This window comes from Cyphellophora attinorum (assembly GCF_001299255.1).
Source record: "Cyphellophora attinorum strain CBS 131958 chromosome Unknown Contig6, whole genome shotgun sequence".
NCBI lineage: Eukaryota > Fungi > Ascomycota > Eurotiomycetes > Chaetothyriales > Cyphellophoraceae > Cyphellophora > Cyphellophora attinorum.
Window position 1 is genome coordinate 1,091,959 of NW_017253234.1, and position 22,398 is coordinate 1,114,356.

At 53.1% G+C, this 22,398-nt stretch overlaps 8 protein-coding genes across 8 annotated transcripts; 6 read left to right on the top strand and 2 right to left on the bottom strand.

Moving 5' to 3' along the window:
• Positions 1 to 563: 563 nt before the first annotated feature.
• Positions 564 to 3,612, bottom strand: AB675_2149 (uncharacterized protein; the record flags this gene model as incomplete). Its single annotated transcript, XM_018142096.1, has 6 exons — positions 564 to 1,551; positions 1,606 to 1,904; positions 1,931 to 2,870; positions 2,929 to 3,226; positions 3,271 to 3,439; positions 3,490 to 3,612. 6 exons carry the CDS (start codon positions 3,610 to 3,612, stop codon positions 564 to 566), a joined length of 2,817 nt encoding a protein of 938 aa, XP_018003104.1.
• A 1,802-nt stretch (positions 3,613 to 5,414) lies between these two features.
• On the top strand, positions 5,415 to 6,274 carry AB675_2150 (uncharacterized protein; the record flags this gene model as incomplete). Its single annotated transcript, XM_018142098.1, has 2 exons — positions 5,415 to 5,740; positions 5,788 to 6,274. The coding sequence occupies 2 exons, from the start codon at positions 5,415 to 5,417 to the stop codon at positions 6,272 to 6,274; spliced, it is 813 nt and encodes a 270-aa protein (XP_018002967.1).
• A 1,040-nt stretch (positions 6,275 to 7,314) lies between these two features.
• AB675_2151 (Aspartic-type endopeptidase ctsD) lies at positions 7,315 to 8,814 on the top strand (the record flags this gene model as incomplete). Its single annotated transcript, XM_018142099.1, has 2 exons — positions 7,315 to 8,476; positions 8,522 to 8,814. 2 exons carry the CDS (start codon positions 7,315 to 7,317, stop codon positions 8,812 to 8,814), a joined length of 1,455 nt encoding a protein of 484 aa, XP_018002931.1.
• Positions 8,815 to 9,073: 259 nt separating this feature from the next.
• Positions 9,074 to 13,132, top strand: AB675_2152 (Vacuolar amino acid transporter 2; the record flags this gene model as incomplete). Its single annotated transcript, XM_018142100.1, has 5 exons — positions 9,074 to 9,542; positions 9,592 to 9,986; positions 10,038 to 10,197; positions 10,247 to 10,599; positions 11,864 to 13,132. 5 exons carry the CDS (start codon positions 9,074 to 9,076, stop codon positions 13,130 to 13,132), a joined length of 2,646 nt encoding a protein of 881 aa, XP_018002885.1.
• A 539-nt stretch (positions 13,133 to 13,671) lies between these two features.
• Positions 13,672 to 14,970, top strand: AB675_2153 (uncharacterized protein; the record flags this gene model as incomplete). The annotated part of the gene is made up of 1 exon (XM_018142101.1): positions 13,672 to 14,970. The coding sequence occupies one exon, from the start codon at positions 13,672 to 13,674 to the stop codon at positions 14,968 to 14,970; it is 1,299 nt and encodes a 432-aa protein (XP_018002681.1).
• Positions 14,971 to 16,128: 1,158 nt separating this feature from the next.
• AB675_2154 (Transcriptional adapter 2) lies at positions 16,129 to 18,033 on the bottom strand (the record flags this gene model as incomplete). Its single annotated transcript, XM_018142102.1, has 1 exon — positions 16,129 to 18,033. One exon carries the CDS (start codon positions 18,031 to 18,033, stop codon positions 16,129 to 16,131), a length of 1,905 nt encoding a protein of 634 aa, XP_018002981.1.
• A 371-nt stretch (positions 18,034 to 18,404) lies between these two features.
• Positions 18,405 to 20,501, top strand: AB675_2155 (Serine/threonine-protein kinase gad8; the record flags this gene model as incomplete). The annotated part of the gene is made up of 5 exons (XM_018142103.1): positions 18,405 to 18,426; positions 18,481 to 18,651; positions 18,718 to 19,197; positions 19,248 to 20,257; positions 20,304 to 20,501. 5 exons carry the CDS (start codon positions 18,405 to 18,407, stop codon positions 20,499 to 20,501), a joined length of 1,881 nt encoding a protein of 626 aa, XP_018003012.1.
• Positions 20,502 to 21,083: 582 nt separating this feature from the next.
• AB675_2156 (uncharacterized protein) lies at positions 21,084 to 21,602 on the top strand (the record flags this gene model as incomplete). Its single annotated transcript, XM_018142104.1, has 1 exon — positions 21,084 to 21,602. The coding sequence occupies one exon, from the start codon at positions 21,084 to 21,086 to the stop codon at positions 21,600 to 21,602; it is 519 nt and encodes a 172-aa protein (XP_018003036.1).
• Positions 21,603 to 22,398: the final 796 nt, after the last annotated feature.

Consider the following 22,398-nt stretch of genomic DNA (forward strand, 5'->3'; position numbering starts at 1 on the left):
CGCCTGCCTCGCAAGTCAGCATTTGCTCAGCAGTGCTAGAAAGAAGGAACGATCAATGAGTGTCGGCGACCTTGCAGCGATAGGCAGTCACTCTGGCCAGAATGAAACAACGAAGGAAGCAGCCAGCGTAAAAATCAAAGCAGGCGCAAAGGCGGTCGCAAGCATCAAGATGGATCAGAGCGTGCAGATTGAACCATCTAGAAGCTATCGTCTTTCTCAATGGCCAGGTTGTGAAGTCGCTAGATGCCACAACATATGAGTTAGCGCACCTTCCGACTCCCATCTCGACGGCACTTCACCCATCATGATATGTGCTGGCTCAGACGAGTTTCACTCCAGTGACAAACGCGCTTGAGTACGACCGCCATGATGCTTCCGCAAGGAAAGTCCTCCCTGTTCCGTTAACCCTGAGCTTTTGTCCTTAAGGACCTCCCTTTGCCTAGGCGGATGGCCTTCGCCGTCGTTGCCTTCAATATCGAACTAAGCGCTTCGCAGTCGATCTCGCTCCACCGGCTCTGATACCTGTTGTTGGCAGCTTGCGTAGACTCATGCTCACCCGAGTCCTAGTCGAGATCGCGGTATTTGCGCAGGATATCACTAGCGAGGCCCAGAGCTTCGCGAGACTCTCTGGACAGATCGGTGCTGTTCGATACCTGCTGAATCTCATCGGGTGCGAGCTCACGCTGTTCTTCTTGCTCCTTCTGGATCCATTGTAGGCCTGGAGGAACGAATTTCTTCGGAGCTGGAGGGCCAGACTTCTTCAGAGTACTTGAGTTGTGCTTCAGGTTTCTGGAGTCTCTAAAGATCGGCGCAGCAGATGCTTTCAATGGCGACTTCGTGCTCTTGGCGGGCTTCTGTGAAGCAGAACGGCTCAGTTTGTCTGTCTCCGGGCGGGCAGCGAACGAGGCACCAGCAACAACCTGGTTGCCGGCTCTAGTTCTCAGAGGTGGAACGTGTTCAGCTTCAGCATGATAGACGTTGGAATTTGCAGCCTGTTTTGGGAAGCCCGTGCTAGCACCGAAAGTTGAGGAAGCCCACTTGGAATCAGTGATGCCCTTTTTGCCGAGAATCGAAGCGCGCCCTTTGGCTTCAGGCGGAGGACTGGTTGAGACGACCTGGTCAACCTGCGGAAATGAAGGTCGACTAATGCGTGGCCACGGTAGTCCGGTTTTGTCCTCATCGGGCACAGTGCGACGGTCGATCTCTGCAGCCAGGCTGCCAACATCGATTTTCACGGGCTGGTGCGTGCTCTCGAGTGTCACGTCCTCCGCCTTGCCCGCTTCGCGAGGAACGAACGGATTGACTCGTTTGTCTCTCTTGCCCGGCACCGTTGACACCTGACCGCCAATTGGAATGACTCCGATGCTTGATGAAGATTCTTGAACACTTCGACTGCTCTTAGGCTCGTTGGTGACAGGTAGAGCACTGTGACCGTTGGAGAGTCTGGACTTGCCGGCCGAGCTAGCCTTCACACCAGCAGAAGAGACGCCGTCAGCGGAGATCTTTGTCCTCGCCATCGACTTAGTCACGGTTTGCATCTGGGCTTGCAACCTGGTGCGGTCGTCAGCATTAGGATCTCGTACATCGCGACCAGAAGATACAGACGGAGCTCGAGATTTTGATTCGGTATCACCAGTGCTTGGCCCAGTGCTGGGAATTGCAGGATCGGCCTCTTGTTGTCCTGCTGTGCTGCTGCGAATGGACTGAACAGCTTGCACGGGAGCTGACAGCATAGCCTGAATCGCGTGATTGGGGACTGCACCAGAGACATTGGCCAGTGTCTCGCGCACGAGTCTAGTGACCGGAGCTGCGCTCGTAGTGGAGCTCGCAACGACCGGAATGGCTGCTTTGGCACGCGGCTCATGCTGCTCACAGAAGTTGTCGCCCATTTCGACTGTGATAGGCTTGGGGTGGTTTGAGTCGACTTCACGGCCGGTAGGAGTGCATTGCGATCGCCTATGATGCTCTCGAGTCGTGAGGAGCCGATGGTATAGCCAGCCGCTATATTGACGACCGTCTCTTTCTTGATCGAAGGCTCTTTTTCAGGGTTCTTGTTCCCAGAGATGTCCGTCTCCTTCTCCGCCTGCAGAGTCTTCTTCTTGTGGGCATCAAGCCATTCAAGCAGATCTTGGGTGCTCCGAGAGCCTGACATGATCGCTTTGAACGCCTGATACTGTTCAAAGTCAGACTTCGGGATTGAAATGGTTGTCTCCTCAGGGCTTGCTCGCAGAGATGGCGTCAACACAGCGTTGTTAGCGGCGGGAATGTCAACGTCCATCAGCGTCTCCGCAGAGGCTGTCGATGCTCTGGGCAAAGCGACACCCGTGATGCCAAGGCCTTTAGTCGGCTCACTGGCAGCATTCATGGTGAACTCGTCCCCATTGATGCTGGGAGAAAACCCTGAGAGACTTGTACTCGTCATATTACCGTCAGTGAAGCCGCTCTGACGTCTCGATTTCGGAACGAGCTCAGAACGACTGATTGTCTGGATCTCCTTGAAGCCTTGCTTCGGTGAGGAAGATGTGGGTTGGTGGACCTGAGCCTTGATAGAGTGACCCGGGACCGGTGCAGGAGGTGGTGCCTGTGGGGCACTCGCCTGTGCATCATTTTGCTGCCGGAATCTCTTCAGTGCAACATCCATGAAGGTGGACGGTTCAGCCAGCTTAGGCATGGGCCCGTGGTACTGAGGCGGTGTAGCAAGATGACCAGGTTTCTTGCGCTTGCTAGAACCGGCCGGAGCTTTGCCAGGGCCCATTGTGACCTTGTTGTTGACCATCTGGACATTCGGACGTCGCTTTCGGGAGCTATCTTTGTAGACATATTCGCGATCCGGATCGACTGCAGGATCTAGCGGGCGAGGTGATCGTGCACTGTCCTATCGTCAGCGTCATGCACAAGTTACAGATCGCCTACTGGTGATTGGAATACCTTGTTGACGAACCGCCACCACGAGGGACTCCTCTGCCAGCAAAGCCGCCGCCTCGACCTCGGCCGTGAGCACCGCGATCATTGAATGCGGCAGAGTTACCAGCATGATTGCGAAGAGGCGGCGGCATGCCACGTCTACGACCTCCTCTATCATCGATGTCGTCCAGAGTGAGGTTACCGCCGTTGAGCGCAGCTAGCTCACGCAAACCCTCTCGTATGTTTATACGATGAGTGTTTCCAGATCCAAGGTCGTTCAGAGCTTCGTTGCCAGCATCTGCGTCATCGGACCGATGAAAATCTGGCTTGGTTAATTACAAGTTTGGATGAAGTGAGTCGACATACTGCTCCAGTTGGTCAATCCTTTGCGATCTTGAGCGGCCCGACCTGCAGCATCAGTCCCCTCTTGGTTGCATTCTCTCAGTTCATGGATCATGCGCTGGCTGATGTGTCGAGCTCGTGGACCTTTGTCACTGGATGTGATGTAGTCTCTTGTCTCCGTGCCGAGGTCTTGCTTCTTGTTGTTAGCAAGTGTCAACCCAGGCCCGGAGGACTCTAGCATACCATCATTATCAGCTTCTGATACTTCTCGGCCTCAGTTTCAACGGCAGGCCGAGAGACTGAGGCGCCTTCGTCGCTGTCCGAGTCATCGTCGCTGGCAGGCCGGCGACGAGGCGGCCGAGCCATCTCGAGAACCTTGAGACAGTCAGTCATGCAGTTGACTATCGAGGCTTCAACTTACTGTTAAGCGCTGCGCGCAAGAAGAAGAGGCTCCTGGCGGCTCAATCGTACGAGATTCGAGGCAGAGCGTGGTGATTGAAAATTAAAAGGACGAATGAGAAGAAATTCGTTGTGGGTTTGGGGAAGCGCTTGCAAAATGATGAAGAGATTTTGCCTAGCAACCACAAGTGACTGACCAGCAGATTATGACAGTAGAGTGCCGAAGGGTGCGCAAAAGAATGGACGATCGTGTGGTCAAGAGAGCGTTGGATGCTGCTTCATGGTGTGGAAAAGCAAAATGAGTTGCGTTGGGATAAATAAGGAAGGAGAACTGGAGTGACTGCCTTGCCAGCACTGAACCTCCTCTAGCTCAGCTCACAATACCAGCAGATATTCTTGACTTGTGCCTACCTGACCTAGTCATAAATGCCAGGTCTGCCTCCCTTCAGTATAGACTTACTCAATCGATGGACGAGCATGCCCCAACGGTGTATTGACATTGTCTGCTCTTGCCCATCCTCCATCGCCGTACTAGCATTGCCTGGTGCTGCCATCGACTTCTAACCTGAAAGACCCTTTCCGCTCAGTGTCATAGCTTCCTTGAGCTGGCGATCTGGCGACAATTGCGTGGCAGTTGTGCTCGCCGATGCTACGTGCCTGGAACCTTGGGTGAGCGTACGACTCTTTCGCTCCTACTCCCACAATTGCGCAACCATTATGTGCCCAAACTACACCAGTGCTGCGAAGCAACTATTTTCGATGATTTCGTGTCGACGGCAGTCGTCCCATGCTGGACACTTGTAATGCTGCATCGAGTAGTCGCACTTACGAGTTGTCCCTGTCCCGTCGGCTTAGCTAAGCGCATGTTTGGTCGGACGTCCCCTTCCGCGTTGTTCAAGATGTCTACCATCATAACGTGGTCAGAGTACTACTTTGAGACTCGACTTGGGCGTGCAGCAGGAACTGTCAATTGGATGCTCGGACGGCTCGACGGACTCCGATACTTGTCTTATCAGCAAGGTAAGAATGGCATGCTCAGAAATGGAAGCACTTTAATAAGGGGTCGGCAAGGCTGATGCTGGCCAAGCCACGAGATCCATGGATGGATTATTTATAGCAACCAAGATTCCATCCAACGGTTTGGTCTCACCAGGAGTCTTGTGATGAGGACAGGTGTGTTACGGTTCACGAAATACGATCGTGTGCGGGAGCGATTTGGCTTTGTCTGCGAGGCACTGAAGCACATAAAAATGGATGGTGACCATTGAAGAAGCCAATAATTCCTCGTCTTTGTCACCGCTCTCCCACGACGGAGCTCCAATCTAGCGGATGGGCGGTAGTGAGGCCAGGGAAAGCAATTAGACAGAGGCTTGACACAAGATAGCGCTGTTGAGAGAGCCCGCTTGTCTCTCAACAGGACTAGATCAAGGAATGATCCGGCACAGAAAGCGGGGAAGATGCAGCTAAAGCAGCTTGTTGAGATGTCGGGGCCCGTCAGATACGTGGCTAATCGTTGACGCAGGGCAACAGGAGATATGGATGGTCTAGATAGCACGCGCTGCCAGAGGTGCATAACAGATGCAGTTGTCCCTGGGACTGCATTCCTTCCTCACCGATTGTTTCCGTTCCTTGACACCGCTCTTCCATCACAATCAAATATATCCCCCCAATCTCAGGACTCTGCCAGTCTATGAACCCTCCTCAAGACTACGTCGACCACACAATCATATATACTATCCATTGAGCTTCTCCATACCGAACTATTCGACATGGCTGCTCCACGTGCTTCCTCATTCAAGGCCCTGCGTAACCTCCAGAAGGCTTCTGGCACCACCGTCGCAACCAGCAAACGCTCCTTGCACCTGACTGGCGCCCAAGCTTCCCCAAGTCCAATCGATCCTACCCACAAAACAACGTACACCCCATGGACTCTACAAGATCTACGCGGAGAGTGCAACAAGCGGACACTGTCTGCTTCGGGTACTAAGCATGAGTTGATCGACCGGCTTGCTGGCCACGACAGCCTCCAAGCCCGCGCTTTCTCTATGGCTATGCGGAAGATTGCTCGGCATGAGACCAGGAAGCCTGTGAGCAGGTACGCATGTCTCGGACATGTCAAGTACAATCGCTAACAAAGAGCAGCACACCTGAAAGTCCATCCCGGCACTTCAATACCTCCCGAGCCAACAAGTCGGTCGGTGACACGTCTACGGTCGACTTTGCCTATTTCCCCAAGCTCTTCGCGCCTGAGTTCAATCCCGAGCCAGCTGCGATCCGAGTGCCCATCCTGCCCAATGTCCACAGCGATGATGCAGAGGCCAACCTCCAGCGCTACCCAGAACTCGATTCAGCTGCAGGGGGCTACCAGGATACCGAAGCTGGACACAACCTGATGAAGCCCCAGATCTCGGCCATCGACTCGAGTGGTGTGTCTGCCATGTCAGATGTCCACGACGGACATCAGAGTGCTGGCGAGATGACGGTAGATGCACTGACTAATCTCACCGAGACTGTCAGCAAGAGTGCTCGTCAATTCGTCGATGCAGGAGCGCAAAAGCAAACCACCATGAGTCAGGTCTGGAACGGGTTCCTGGATGATTTGCTAGGTCCTAAATCGGCCAAGGCTTGAGCTCAGGGGATACAAGTACAACTCAAGAATACAGATGACGAGTCCCGCGTCTTGCCCGAGACAGCTCCCGGCTTCTTAGATGTCAAACCAATGACCGGGACCATCAACCATATGATAAGTAGCGCCAGGTAGCTCTCAACAGACACTGTGTGCCCATCGAGAGTCTTGTGATATGTTTCCTTCTGCTGGCGTGTATCACCCTTTGTGAAGTGTGATAAACGTGCTTTGACGATGTCACGGATAGCAGCATGTCCCGAATCCACGCAGCTGGGTACCTAGGTAATTTGCGAACTGGGTGCCGTACCTGAAGATCTGCCCCACCGCAAACTGGGCACTCCAGTTTCCCTGGAGAAGGTTTCTCTTTGCCAGGGATCTTGCTCGTTTATCACGCGCGACCACCTCACGCGCGAACACGTTTCATAACTTCCATTGAACATGTTCGAGCTACAATGGACTCGGGTAACAACGCCGTGTTTACGGATTGACGCTGCATTGACCATGGACCGCCACATTCCTTTGAAGCTGTCTCCGGGCCACTGACAGGCATGCCATTGTTCGATCGCCCCTGGACGCCACGTCCGGCGATGACGAGCCGCTCCCGCCAAACATGAGCGAATAGGCGTGCCGCAGTAGTGCATGATGCTCAAGATCCCCTGCACTAGTGGTCGCCTATGCTCGGTATTGCGAGGCCAGCCTGCCCAGGTGGGTGCAAGGCGCATGGGGTTCAACAACGAAACTTCAGTTCACTTTGCAATCTTCATGTTTCGAGTCCTTGACATTCCCTTGCCTCCTTCACAATTGCATCTACCATCATCCAGTTTCTTTCGTAACGTCATCAGCAGGAACTCTTGACTGAGGTTCCTGCAGTGCATTCAAGTTATTGCTTGTCGTTTGCACTGGGACCGGTTGTGGTTGGACTATTGCTAGTAATCCGGGCTGGAATCCGAAGCAGACAATCGTTATTTCTATCATCAGCACGAGGGCGGGATCCTCAGCGCAACCAGAACGATTCCCTCTCCTCCGAAGCATAGAGCCACATTATGCATACGAGATGGACATCTCTGCCACTATTAGCGACATGTGTTTCAGCATTCTATCCTTACCACCAGGACTCCGAGACCAAGGACAAGAGATTTTACCCTCTAGCTCCAGAAAGGCCTTCCGATGACCAAGATGTTTACACAATCGATGTGAGAAGAGTCAGACGGCAGAATGCTTTCAACATTGTCGAGTCCACAGACCCGACCCAGCCGCATTCTCTCGCGGTGCACCAGGATGGCCAGGACTACAGCTACCTGTCAACACTTCGTTTCGGCTCAAAGGGCCAAGAGATGCATATGCTCATCGACACTGGAAGCACAAATACCTGGGTATTTGGGTCAGACTGCAAGTCCGCGGCGTGTTCGATACACAATACCTTTGGAAAGGATGATTCATCCACGCTTACCACGAACTCCAAAACTTTTCAGCTTGCGTATGGCACAGGAGAAGTCGACGGCGTTATGGCTCAAGACAAGATCGTTTTTGCAAACTACAGTCTGCAGCTTCCATTCGGACTGGCACAAACTGCTAGCAATGATTTCAACAACTATCCCATGGACGGAATCTTGGGACTCGGCCCTGCTTCATCGAATGACTTAGGATCAAAGACAGTAATGCAGACTCTTGATGACCAGGCCGGCCTGCCCTCCAATATCCTTGGCATACATCTCCAGCGCGCCAAAGACGGTTCGAAGGATGGAACCATCACCATTGGAGGTCTCGACAATAGCAAGTTCAAGGGCGACATCGCGTACACCAACATCAAGGCTGGGAGCTCCTGGGAGATCGTAGTCGACGATGTCTTCGTGGGCGGCCAAGCTTGCAAGTTCTCTGGCAAGAGCGCCATCATCGATACTGGCACATCCTACGCATTGATGCCACCAAGCGACGCCAAAGTATTGCACGCCCTCATTCCAGGTAGTTCCAGTAGCGGCGAGTCGTACACGGTGCCATGTGATGCGAGCACGACGGTGGAAGTATCCTTCTCAAAGATCAAGTACAGCATCTCGCCCAAGGATTACGTCGGAAAGCAGGGCAGCGGGAATGTCTGCGCGAGTAACATTATTGGCCACCAGCCGTTCGGTCCAGATCAGTGGATTCTGGGTGATATCTTTCTGAAGAATGTCTATTCAGTGTTCGACTTCGACAAAGATCGGATAGGTGAGCAGCATGCCTGTCTTCCTTGATCGTAGCTAACGTGCACAGGCTTTGGAACAATGTCAGGAACCGTCTCAACCACATCCAACACGACGTCTTCAACAAGTACTCAGGCACCCTCCAGCTCGGGTACGAGTAGTACAGCAACAAGCATGGAGACCCAGATATCTACTGCGTCATCGACAGGCGGTGGAAGCGAAACGCCAAGCGGAAATGCTTCGCCTTTCGGTGACGACGAGTCGGGAAGCAACTCAACGGCTGCGTCTGCAGGTGCCCGGTATGCTATATCTGGCGGGGGCTGGCTGGCACTCGTGATTCTCACCACGGGCATGGTCACATAGGTCGTATTCGAGCTATCCGGTATACCTTAGCTAGTAATGGTACTATTACTCTGGTTCGGTCCTAAGATTGATGATGCAATTCGTAGCCGCAAGTAGATCACTGAATTCCTCTGGGTGCAGAGACACGCGGAAGACTGCATAGGGCTTGGCGCGATCTCTGACCTGAGCCTCGACCTCTTCTGTGCCGACATTGCAGGTCTGACCTGCCCTTCTGTGGTCGGCGCAAGTCTTTCGCTTTTCATGATGCGCACCATCCGATATGAACGATGACGCTGCAACGAACGGCCATGTTGGATCGCCCCCTCCTGGGCTTTCGAATGACCCTCTCGAGAGCGGGCCTCTCATCCGCGACACAGATTCATCAGATGACAACGACCAGCTGCCTGCTCTACCCTCTTCGAAGCTGAGGCTGAATATCACACGCCCTCCAGCGCCGCAGCGGCAGTCATCTCTGTCGCAGCCTCGGCCGCCGGGCACACCCCGAACTACCAATCGTGTACGTTTTGAGATCGAAGATCAACGCCAACAGTCGCAGGAATGGGTAGACGAGGAGGACTACCTGAGTACTCCGGGTCAAGATGCGCCGCTGCTCACAGATATCACGCCTCCGTCCGACTCGCCGTTTCTGTCAGAGGCCTTTCAGCCAGAAGATCATTTACCAAATGCCAGGCCTAAAAGCGGAATGCGGAGCGCAATCATGAACATGGCGAACTCGATCATCGGCGCTGGTAGGTCTACAACGTCAAATCCAAAGAGCAGAGGATAACACATCATCAGGTATCATCGGTCAACCCTATGCCTTCCGTCAGGCCGGACTTACGATGGGTATCGTACTGCTGATAGGTCTTACCATCACCGTCGACTGGACGATCCGTCTCATCGTGATCAACAGTAAGCTATCAGGAACCGACTCATTTCAGGGCACTATGCAGCACTGTTTCGGACGAAGCGGGCTACTGGCAATCTCTGTGGCGCAATGGGCATTTGCGTTCGGTGGCATGCTGGCGTTTTGCATCATCGTGGGAGATACCATACCACATGTGATGCAGGCAGTTTTCCCGGCTCTAACAGAAATGCGATTCCTATGGCTACTGACGAACCGGGAGGCGATCATTGTCCTGTTTGTGCTGGCAGTAAGCTGGCCTTTGAGCTTGTATCGTGATATTGCGAAGGTACGGGACAATCGAAGCTCCCAACGCCTTGAATGCTAACTGGCAACTCAGCTTGCGAAAGCGTCTACGCTTGCTCTGTTCTCGATGCTCATCATTGTGATCACAGTTCTCACGCAAGGGCCTTTGGTCGACAACAATCTCCGCGGCAGTCTTAAGGGTTTGCTTTTCGTCAACAGCGGCTTCTTCCAGGCCGTCGGAGTCATCTCGTTCGGTAATGTTCATCACAACACAATCTGGACTCTTCTGACCGTCATTCCTAGCATTCGTCTGCCACCACAATTCACTTCTCATCTACGGCTCTCTGTCCAAGCCGACCCTCGATCGGTTCTCTACTGTGACGCACTACAGTACTTTCGCCTCCCTGCTCGCCTGCCTCCTTATGGCCCTATCCGGCTTCCTCACCTTCGGCGATCTCACCCGCGGCAACGTTCTCAACAACTTTCCATCCCAAGGCCACCTGATGGTGCAGATTGCTCGTTTGTGTTTCGGCCTCAACATGCTCACTACATTACCCCTTGAATGCTTCGTCTGCCGAGAAGTAATGAACAACTACTGGTTCCCAGAAGAGCCATACAATCCGCAGCGGCATTTGATTTTCACAAGCGCGCTTGTGGTAAGTGCCATGGGTATCAGTCTGGTCACTTGTGATCTGGGAATTGTTTTTGAGCTCGTGGGTGCGACGAGCGCCTGTGCGTTGGCTTACATCTTGCCGCCGTTGTGTTACATTAAGCTGAGTACGAGGAACTGGCGCTTTATACCGGCTGTTATGTGTATAGTATTTGGGACCGCAGTGCTAGTAACGAGTTCGGTGCTAGCGGTGAGGAAAATGATTCAAAGTAAGTCCCTTTCGCGAGATTCACAGCGGTGTGGCAATATACTCACTCAATGTAGACAGAGGGCAGCCGAGCCAGTGCTAGCATCCACCTACATACCGGTCGATGAGCCAGCCATAGACTTTTAGACTAGAAGCCATGCCGTTTCCGAACACGACTGTTGAGACTGCATGCACGGCGGCCTCTGCCGCGTTACCTCACGTTATGGAAGCTGCGACATCTGACCAACGTCGATAATCTCGGGATTGCTGCGTGGTGGGCAGAAACCGAGCGTGCGGATAGCACCCCACGGCCTGGGATCCGTGCTAAAGTATAGTAAGTGTCTATGTTCTTACGATCCCGGCCTTCAATTCCAATTCCCATATCGCGAGCGACCATTCCACCAGCAGTGTCGCTGCGCCAGCTGAGTTATCATGATCGACGGAAGCGAGAAAGCCGCCCGCTGCGCCCGGAACGGCATCTCCAGGCCGTCGAGGCTGCAGCTCTAGCGTACGATTTGGCCCCAAAATTTCAGGGGCGAACGCCACTAGGCTCATTCGCAGCCAAAAGAACCATACCCTGCCAAGCGATTTATGCTAAATTGAGACATGGGGCGGTGCGATCGTTTGAGCCACCGCATCAGGTTCAAGAGCGAGTTATACGCAGCGGCCTCCCTGTATTGATCCTTAGTCGCCCAATCAGGTCGAAATGTTGAAATCGCCCTACCAGGTACTTGGTTTCGTGGCCCTGCCCGTGCATGGGAGACAGGCGTGCTGGAACGCGATTATATGCAATGGGTGACCCCTAGGAGTCGTTCTGGGACTGAACGCACACCCATCGAAGTATACACAGTTGCCTTCAATCATTCTGCTCAATAGTCTTGCTTTCCCTCAGATCTGGTTCACCCACATTCTTTCATGCAGAACTTACGATGCGGCGATCGCTACTACCATTTCTAGTAGTGACCCCAGTGGCAACATCGCTACTGCCTCGCCAAGGTAGGTACTTTCTACAGCCACTGGCCTCTCTCGTTCACTGACATCTTCAGGTAATTGCGCGAACCAGGACTACACGACCGACATTGGTCTCAAATTCAACGTGAAATGCAAGACAGGCGCCCCAGGAAACAACATTCGGAATCACACATCCGAAACATTCACCGACTGCATAGAAGCGTGTGCCACGAGTTGGGCAGACGACGTCCCTGCTTGCCGTGCTGTCACATACGACTTCAGCCAAAGCCGTTGCCAGCAGAAAGATGGAAACACGACTACGGCAGATTTCGTGTCCGCCACGAATAACGCAACAGCCCTCGCATTCTCCAGTCAATTCGACTACGATGCCAGCAAGGATATCTGTCCCGGCGCGAACGGCACAATCAAGACAGATGTCAATGGCTATCAGTACCAGATACTATGTGAAACCTTCTGGTCGGCGGGTGATAGTTTCGATCCGAATAGATCCAACGAGAGCGAGTATATGGCTTTTCACGCGAACAACATTGAGGAATGCCTGGAGTACTGCTCCTCGAAATCTCCGTTATGCTACGGCGTTCGCTATACCGATGACCCCAACCTCAGCTATCACAACTGCTTCGCGAAAAGGGCCAACGGCACTCTGCCTCTATCTGGCGGCAAGAGCAAGCTTCAGCCGAACAAGGTGCACACAGTCGCACTCGGCCTGTTCCAAGTGAACAGCACATGCACACAAGCAGCCTACACAGCCAACAACAGCGCAATCCTGGAACCAAAATGTGATTATACCGCCGATGGACCCTCGTTGAAACAGGTTCACGCAGATAATTTTGAACAATGCATGGATAGTTGCGCGTCCTACAAAGATCCTCAAGACTCTGGAAACAGGGAATGCACGGGCGTTCTATATCAGTCGAACGCAGAGAGTGGCTTCCTCAACTGCTATCTCAAGTATGCGCTCTCAAACGTCACTGCCAAAGCAGACTGGCACGTCGCGACGGTGCAAGGAAAGGCGGCGCAGCAGGCAAACTCCGGCGGCGGGGGCAGCAATTCAGCCGTCATCGGAGGTGCAGTTGGTGGCGCCGTGGGCGGCGTAGCCCTGCTCGCTGGTCTTTTGTTCTGGTACAGGTGGAGCATGAAGAAGGCCAGACAATCGCACGGGCTGAAAGGGAAGGACATGGTCGAGAGTGAGCCGTTCTCGCCGAATGGTGCTGGGATTAGCCCGCCGCCGGGCTACAAGTCGACCATGACGGCCCCAGCGGAGATGGCGGCTTCGTCTCAGAGGCCACCGCCGCCGGTGACGGAGCTGGATGGGGGGCGTTATAATGGGAGAGAGGCTCCGCGGCATGAGCTGCAATAAGCGTTTCGGACCTTAGTCGTTCCGTTGCTACGACATCCAACAGCTGATGAGGCGACAGTAGAGACAGATTTACTTGTGTGTGGCGGTATGGGAGTTGAACATCGCTAAGATCGGCAGAACCAGAGGATTCCCGAGCACAATCTACCATTTTTGATGCAACGGCTCTTCAGCTCAAAGTCCGCTTGCTCGCGTGGGTTGAGTTGATGTTGTGATGTTCAAACATGGCTCAAGCAGCCAGGCACTTGCTTCACACGGGTTTGACACACAGTCTACACTTGCCAAAGCCTGGAACGCTTCAACAAGTACTTGGTCTTCACTGACGTGAGGCAGCGTGACATTTTTATGTCAATCGTGCAAGTGAAATAGCCTATGGCTACCACCAGTGCAGTGAAGTCACAGCATGTGCTTTACGGACCTACTCACAGTTGCTCGCTTATATATATCACATACCCTTCCCAGCTGGCAGCGCAACCAACTTCTTCGACCGATCGACTCAGCATTGTCACCACCACATCGACCACGCAGCGCTATCGCCCACGATGTCTTCAACCGCATCGGCGATCAGCAACGAGCTGAATTCGCTATCGCATGCCCTGGTATTCACGAAGATCACGACATCGTCGCTGCTTACCGGAAAGACAGAGAAAATCTCCCACCCAACGTCACTGCTCGACTTACCCAAGGAAGTGCGGAATCGCATCTGGCACTTCGCGTTACGGCCAGACTGCATGTTCCTTTCTGGACCAAACGTATGCCTCAAGTCTCACTGTCACCGTGATAAAAACATCGGTCGATGGCGAATCCTGGTGCTATGCTCAACGATCTACAACGAGACCGTGGTGCTCCTCCGGAACAACGGAGAGCTCATCGTCCAATTGACCTACCGAGGCCCTCCCGTCTTCGAGTGCGACTCCTATCCGTCCACGTGGGGAGGTGGTGCACATGCAATCCGATGCGTTCGCGAGATTCAAGTCCGACAAGCACGCAACGTCGCTGTGATCGTTCACCTTGGTCAGCTCGAGCATCCAGACGGACACAACCGGCTATCCTACAAGAATTGTACGGCGAAATTCAAGCTTGGCGATGTGCTTCGAACGCTGAAACAGGCGAAGGATATTCGGAAGCTGCGTCTGTTCATCGAACGTCGATCTGAATACCTTCATAAGTTTGGAGACTGGGAGAAGCATTTCAGACTCGATCGAAAGCACGGCATTCTTGATTTGCTCCTGGCAATCGTACGAGAGGTGGCATGTAAGGGTGGAGAGGTCTTCGTCGGTCGTGCTTTTACCTACCTGGATGAGCAGAGGTACGGTAACGGTTGGGAGCCTCTGGAGAGCCACGATGATGATCCTGTAGTACCATGGTTGGTGCAGGCCGCGCTCCGAGAAGGGGTCTTTATAACGAGGCTGATGGATCCACTCCTCAATCGCCCAATGACCTGGGAAGAACTGCGTGTTCGTGTCGAAGATCGAGTACCGGTTCCCGATGTGCAATATCAGGATCCATTGCAACGCCCTTTCACATATGAAGAACTCCTGGACGAGAATCCAGCAACACCATCGGCGATGACCTTCGGACTCCTGGAGAGCGACATCAAGGATGTGAGAGAGTTGACAGGTCGACGCCAAATGGTTCCCCAATGCAATATAGACTGTCAGCGCACTTTTGGATCCATGCAAGATTTCGAGAACCATTTGTCCAGCGCCCCGGATCATCGAATGTCGTTCACGGAAGTAATGGAGGCCGAAGCGACTCGAGCAGCCCGTCTAGCGGAAGCGAACGAAGAATGGCAGGATGCCAAGGGATGCGGGCTAGAGGAGGACTGCAAAGAAGGTTGACGGATCCTTGCGATCGCCGAGGTTCCATAAAGAAACACAAACACAGTGTCGAGGCGCTGTGGTCCTCTCCTGCCGGATTGACGTCAGAGGCGAGGCAGATGGGGTGTGTTCGCTGACCTTCCACCAGATATGAAGCCAAAGAGGAGCTTCTGTACGATCAGGGTCTCGCACATCGACGCCATCGATCGGTGCTATGGAGTCTCAAGAATCAGGCTTCAGGACAAAGCACGGCGCCTAGGCTATGGCTGTCAGACTATTCGGGTGCCCAAGGAGCTCTACAGCATCGCTGAGGCTGTTGTACAAGGGCAAGTCCATCGTCGGCTCTTCCCACCCTTCCCGCTCTGGGCCGGTCAAGGTCTGCGAGCAAACCAATACTCCTGTAGCAGTACCATAGCTGAATGGGATCTATGACTGTCATACAGAGAAGCCCGCGGCTCAGACTTTCAGAGTGAATACATGTAAGCAAATAGACATTAGGCATAGAGCCGATACGAAACTGAACAACTATCTGCTCCGCAAGGCCAACATAACTAAACCCTTCTTGATCCATCTAAAACAGTGCAGCGAGGCAATCACAGGATATCCAGTATGCGAGCTCGGGAACCACGCCGTTGCATAGATATTTATCTAGGGTCAAGGTATCGCAAAGCTCTGGTGGAGGTCTGAGAGCCAGCTCTGTCATATCAGCAGTGAGCTGAACTGAAAGGGACGATGGTGAAAACAGATACAAGCGCATGCGTCTGGACCAGGAACGACTGATACAGGTGGGCAAAGTCCATCGTCATTGCCTTGCTATTCAAGGCTCTGCTGGAGTTGATACTGCAGCAGCTTATCGTGGCGGAAGTCGCCTTCCATGTTCTTTATTGCCGGATGCGCTTGCAGTGACGGGCGCCTCCTGAAATCTTTGGACCCAATGTGTTCCAATTCTCCTGAATCCTGCGTTCGGCATATGAGGCCTTCCTGATGTACGCGTCTTATGGCGCCTTTTGTACAGATCATCTCCATACCGTAGACCGATGCCGGCGTCGTTCCCATTTCCGTTGCCATCCTACTCCATCATTCCTTCGTTGGTATCATATCCATCTGGTAAGACCACACTGCAGGGTCTATTCCGTCCGATCTTTGTTCGTATTTGTGTCTCGACGTTGTCGAGTATCCTCAACCCTTCGTAATCCATCCACTGTGGATCATAAAGTCATAGATCTTGCTCGCCTTCTGACTCTCGATCTTGCACACAGCCTTGGCCTCCTTGCGCTTCAACGAGCCGCCCTGCTTCAGAGCTTCCCGCAACAGGCCCTCCTTGAGCGCGATATACGGCTTCGGACGAACGTGAACAGCATTGCACAACTGGATCTCTTCTTCGCTAAGCAACTGCAGGTCAGGAGCGACGGACTTGTCTTCTTCAAGCTTCCATGGGGTGACGCCGTTAAGCGGCTGGACCACGTAGCGGATTTTGGGTTTCTGAGATGGAGTATCGGTGCCGGTAGTTTCTGCAAACATCTTGTCGAAGTCATTCTCGACAACGGGCTTGCTGTCGGCGAAGACAGGGACGGTACGAGGCTTCTTCTGGAAGCGTTCTGGAAGGGTTGGGGTAGTGAACTTGGAGGCTTCGGTAGGACCATCGGGTTGCTGCTGCTGTTGGCCCTTCTTAGGGATCTGTGGCATGCGGTCGAATTGGCCTTGTGGTTGATTCTTTTGGGCACGGACGAGTTTGTCGTGCTCATACTTTTCGCCTTCTTTGAGGTCTTTGACACCCATTTGCTTCCACTCTTGGAGCTGGGCGATGGCGACTCGGAGGTTGTGCTCGAGGAGGAGGTCGTTGTTGAAGGTTTCGAAATCTTTACGGTTCATCATGCGGGCGAAGGGTTTGGCCTTGTGGAGGATGTCCTTTTCTTCCTTGGTTCGCTTCTTTTCGAGGAGTTGGTTCTTCTTGTAGTCGAGAAGGTTGTGCTCGAAGATGATGCGCTTACGCTCTGTGCGAGACATGAGTCGAGAGTTGTAGATGTCGAAGACGGTCATCTTGAGGTGTGTCTCTTCGTCCATTTGGCCGGTGACTGGATCTATGCCGTCGCCGGGCTCGAAGGACATGTGTTGGACTGCTTCTTCGGCATCGTTGGCGAATTCAGTCTCGAACTCGAGGCGACCAGGCATGAAGCCTTGGACTTCGTGACAGGCAGGGACCGAAGCGGTGGGTTTCTGCTTTGGGGTTGCTGGTGGAGCGGTCTTGGCGGCCTCAGTGCGTTCTTCTATGCGTTGCTTCTTGCGAGCCTGAAATGTCTCTTTGGGAATTTCGTCGAAGAGGGCGGTATCTGCTGGGTCCGCAAGATCTGGCAGGGGAAATAGACTTGAATCAACATATGTGTCGATATAGTGGTCTCGAACCTCGTCCTTTTCGCGATAGCCACCAATGTGTTCTGCAACATCAGCCCATGAACCAAGACCATATCTCTCCGAGCCTTCGAGTAGTAGCAGCTCCTCATCGGCGCCCCAGTCCTCCTTGTAGATAGGGATCGAGTTCTGTTCGACTACATGAAATGCATGTGTCTGGGGGTCGTGATTCTTGCTCTTCTTGCCTTCGCCGAAGCATGGTACGCAGAGGTCATACTCCCGACATGCAGGGTCGCCGCAGGAAATGCGCACTGTTGAGGTAATATCGATCGAGCAGACATCGCAGTGATATTTTGTTCCACCATCAGAGCCCCTCGAGGCAGCGTTTTTTCTGATTACGCCCATGCTGCGCTCGATCCGCTCATCTTCCTCTTCCTCCGATTCTGTGGCGACGATCCGTCTGAATTTATCAACGTTCTTGGTGAAGTTGGCGCTGAAGATACGTCGCGGTGCTGGAGACGGTGTAGGCGGGGCCGCAGAGTCGCGATCGCTGTCGGACTCGGAACCAGCGAGCTGATCGGGATATGTGTAGTTGACTCTTCGGCGCGTGCTACGGGCAGGATTGAGACGTGTTGTGACTTCAGGCGCGTCTTCCGGGGTTGATGGTGGCGATGACCGGCGTCGCTTCGTCGATGATCTCGAGGGTTTGGAGGCTGAGTGAAGTTGACTTGCCATCCTGACGGCAGTATTATCCGCGTGAGGGCTGATTTGTCACGTGATGCGGGGGTTGTCTCAAACGGCGGTCTTCCCTGTTGTCAGGAAGTACTAAGTATCCAGCAAGATACTTCTTGCACTCACAGCCACACTCTTGTACACCCTCACACTTCTTTGTCGCCTCCTCTGCCTCGGATCATTCGCTCTGTCGCTATCCAATTACCACCACTTCGCTCCTTACCGAACGATCGCAATCGCACTTGGATCCTCCGTGCTAACTCCTGAGGTTGTTGTCCACTGGCGTAATCGAAGCGCCAGAAGCCGCCAGACCTCGGAGTATTTGAGGGAAGGAAGACTGCGGAGGTAACAGGGCTGACTTCGCTTCTCTCAAGATGTCGTGGAAACTCACGAAAAGTACGAGACCCTCGCGCTGATCGACCTCGGGAGTGATTGCTAATACCAACACAGAATTGAAGGAAACACACCTGGCGCCGCTCACGAGTGGGTTTAGTCGCTCAACTTCGACTTCAACAGTGAAAGCGGGTGAAGAGGAGCACACACCTACACCTCAAGATGCACCCCCAAATACAATGTCACAAACGCCGAGCAATGTGAGCACAACTTCTGCCAATGGAATTGGTAAGTGAAGCAGACCACTCAATCGCTATGGTAACAAGATGTGTTGGCTGACTCGGCGAATCTCAGCTGCCTCTGAGGCTATGAGCAATCCCCCTGTACAGACGACCAAGCCAGGTATCCTGATCGTGACCCTGCACGAAGGCAAGGGCTTCTCTCTGCCGCAGCAATACCAGCAGGCGTTCAACAACTACTACGGTGGTGCTCAAGCCGGCTCTGTCCGACCAAACTCCTCATATTCCGCAAACTCCGTCGCTGGTTCCTATGCTCACAGCAATCGTCCTGTCTCAACGCACGGCGGGATCAATGCCGCTCCTACGATCCATGGTCGATACAATAGCAAGTACCTTCCCTACGCTCTCCTAGATTTCGACAAGGTCCAGGTCTTCGTCGATGCAGTCTCAGGCAGCCCTGAGAACCCATTATGGGCTGGAGATAACACCTCATTCAAGTTCGATGTATCAAGAGTTACCGAATTGAGCGTCCAACTGTACCTGCGAAACCCGGCTGCACGACCAGGTGTTGGCAGAAGTGAAGACATCTTCTTGGGTGGCGCGCGTATACAGCTAGATTTGAGGAAGCCCGACCTTTCGTCGCAGATCCCAAGAAGAGCAAGAAGGACAACGAGAAGGCTGAGGCGGCTCATCGTCATCAAGAAGCACAGGCTGGCCAACTTGGCGCTGAGTGGCGCGATATTCAATTCGGAAGCGGCACCATCAAGATTGGCGTTAACTACGTTGAGAACCGCGAAGGTAGCCTGAAGATCGATGACTTCGACCTGCTCAAGGTTGTCGGCAGAGGGAGCTTTGGCAAAGTCATGCAGGTCCTGAAGAAGGACACTGGCCGAATCTACGCCCTCAAAACTATTCGCAAAGCACACATCATCTCTCGATCAGAAGTCGCTCACACCCTCGCCGAACGATCGGTCCTGGCCCAGATCAACAACCCCTTCATCACACCCCTCAAGTTCTCCTTCCAATCACCAGACAAGCTGTACTTCGTCCTTGCTTTTGTCAACGGCGGTGAGCTCTTCCACCACCTTCAGAAAGAGCAGCGATTCGACATCAATCGATCAAGATTCTACACAGCCGAGCTTCTTTGTGCACTAGAATGTCTGCACGGTTTCAAGGTCATCTACCGAGACCTCAAGCCTGAGAACATCCTTCTCGATTATTCCGGTCACATTGCCCTATGCGATTTTGGTCTCTGCAAATTGGATATGAAGGACGAAGATCGCACCAATACGTTCTGCGGAACTCCTGAGTATCTAGCTCCCGAACTGCTCCTTGGTCACGGCTACACGAAATCAGTCGATTGGTGGACTCTCGGTGTCTTGCTGTACGAGATGTTGACAGGCTTGCCACCTTTCTACGACGAGAACACCAACGAGATGTACCGCAAGATTCTGCAAGAGCCTCTTCACTTCCCTGGACCAGAGATCGTCCCTGCAGCGGCCAAAGATCTTCTGACCAAGCTACTCGACCGCGACCCAGAGCAGCGTCTCGGTGCTAACGGCGCTTCCGAAATTAAAGCGCATCATTTCTTCGCCAACATCGACTGGCGGAAGCTGCTGCAGCGCAAATACGAGCCAAGCTTCAAGCCCAATGTGGTATGTGGTTCCCTGTCCAGATTACGTTCCCTGCTGATCTTTCCAGGCCGACGCTCGTGATACCGAAAACTTTGACAAAGAATTCACCTCCGAAGTGCCCAAGGACTCGTACGTTGAGGGTCCGGTTCTGTCCCAGACTATGCAGCAACAATTTGCTGGCTGGTCATACAATCGCCCGGTGGCTGGTCTCGGCGATGCTGGCGGCAGTATCAGAGATCCCTCGTTTGATGACTACGCACGTTGAGCGGCATTTGCACACGCACATCTAGCACCAGAACGGCGTTCATTGCATATCGGCTGGTAAGACACCTCTCAAGAGGTAACGAAGAACGGACACGGAACGATAACTTGTGTAGAAACGATGAATTGATAGCATGGTGATACCCACACTTGCCACAAACATGTTGCGTTCTTTTTGTTTTGATATCGAGTTCCGCCCCTGTACGTTGAGTGGTGGCATCGCGAGCAAATCAGCCTGCAGAGGATTCCCAATCGCATCAAGCACTAACTCACCTCAAATTACACACACAAGCCGCGTTTCAACTTCTGTACACGGTCTGATCACTGGCCTCTTGTGGCTTGGATTTCTGCCCAGATTCACATTCACCCACATTGAATAGTCACCTTGAGACGGCCTCTACCACCCGACTTGCAACACGCTGGTCACCGCGGCGCCCTCTGTGTCCAAATGTGACTACAATGCTACGGGAGGTGCAAGTCCAGACAAACGATTTCGCCTTTCACAAGCAACACTACACCTCCTCTTTCACTGTTCGTCCATCGACATCTCGACAAAGCAGCGCCACATATTGCATCACAGCTCGTCATGGCTTCGACAGTCAATGAGGAGGATGCTGTCGCAAAAGCCTCCCCGGCTCCTGCAAGCGGAGGTCGACCAATCGAATTATTCATCAGCTACGGCGAGTTCATCACTCTAATGACCCTCTGCAAGATGTTCAAACGCAAGACGTCACGCCGCAACAACCCCAAGTTCGTCCGTAAGAGCCAAGTCATACTCGAGAAGTTCGGCGTCGAGCAACTCACCTGGACCAAGTTGGAGGACGGCAGCATGAAGCTCGACACCGAGCACACGCCTGAAGATGTCAGTGCCAAGATTATTAGACTCGGTCGCAATGTTGTCGATAAGCTGGATGAGGAGGTTGAGAAGCAGGTTGAAGCGGACAAAGCACGCATAGCTGACCTGCAGCACGAGGAGGACTCTGTCGGCGATGCGACTCATGTTCGACAAAATCGAGTTCAGATCATCGAACATTGCAACGTTCAGATCATGTGTCTGCAGGAAGCCATTTACCAGCTTTCCAGGTACAAGCAAGAATTAACTTAAGGAAAGTCATTCACGCCATCCAGGAGGGCTCCGCTAATACTATCTCAGAGTCGCAGGATTCCCGCGCGCAGATCGACATCAGGCTCTGTCTTGAGGGATTTTCAGCACCTCTGGGCGGCCTTTGGAAGGCGCGGAAAGATTGCGGAGATGCACCCGTGCGACTCGGAGCTGAAATACACAACAACATTTCAAGTTGCTCGAATCCTACAGCCAAGCTTCCAAGGTATCCGCTCCGCACCCGTTAGACTTTCCTCCATCAGCCGCCATGGAGGACGAATGATGCGAAACGTCAGGTATAGCAAGCTTGACCGCCATCGCAGAGCCGGAGTTTGGATAGCTGCACACAAGAGTCTTTCACCATTGTCTGCACTTGTGTTCCTGTTCCATTGTTACCTGCTCGATCTCGCACTGTGATTCCTGCGTCCGGAAAGCTCGTGCCGAGGGTCGACAGGTTCCTCATGCGACGGATCAATCGAATACAGAAGCCACCAGCTCAGCTCGCAGTCATTTTTATCTACTGGAGGATCCACCTGTTCCTCCGGCGAGGATTTGTCCCTATGTCAAGTCTGGTACTGCGACGGCTTCTCGAAGTCTACCGGCTAGACGTTGATTACCTTTACCTGCTCGTCGTTATATACACCACTTTCAGCTGCGGTTCTATTTTGTCGTTTCCATACGCCGCTCTATTGTCTTCCATAATTTCAACGACCAGAATCCCTTTTCCGAAAGCCACTTGTCTTCTTCAATACCTGGACAGAATCAATTCTCTCCGGTATCCCACACGGCAACAGCAACT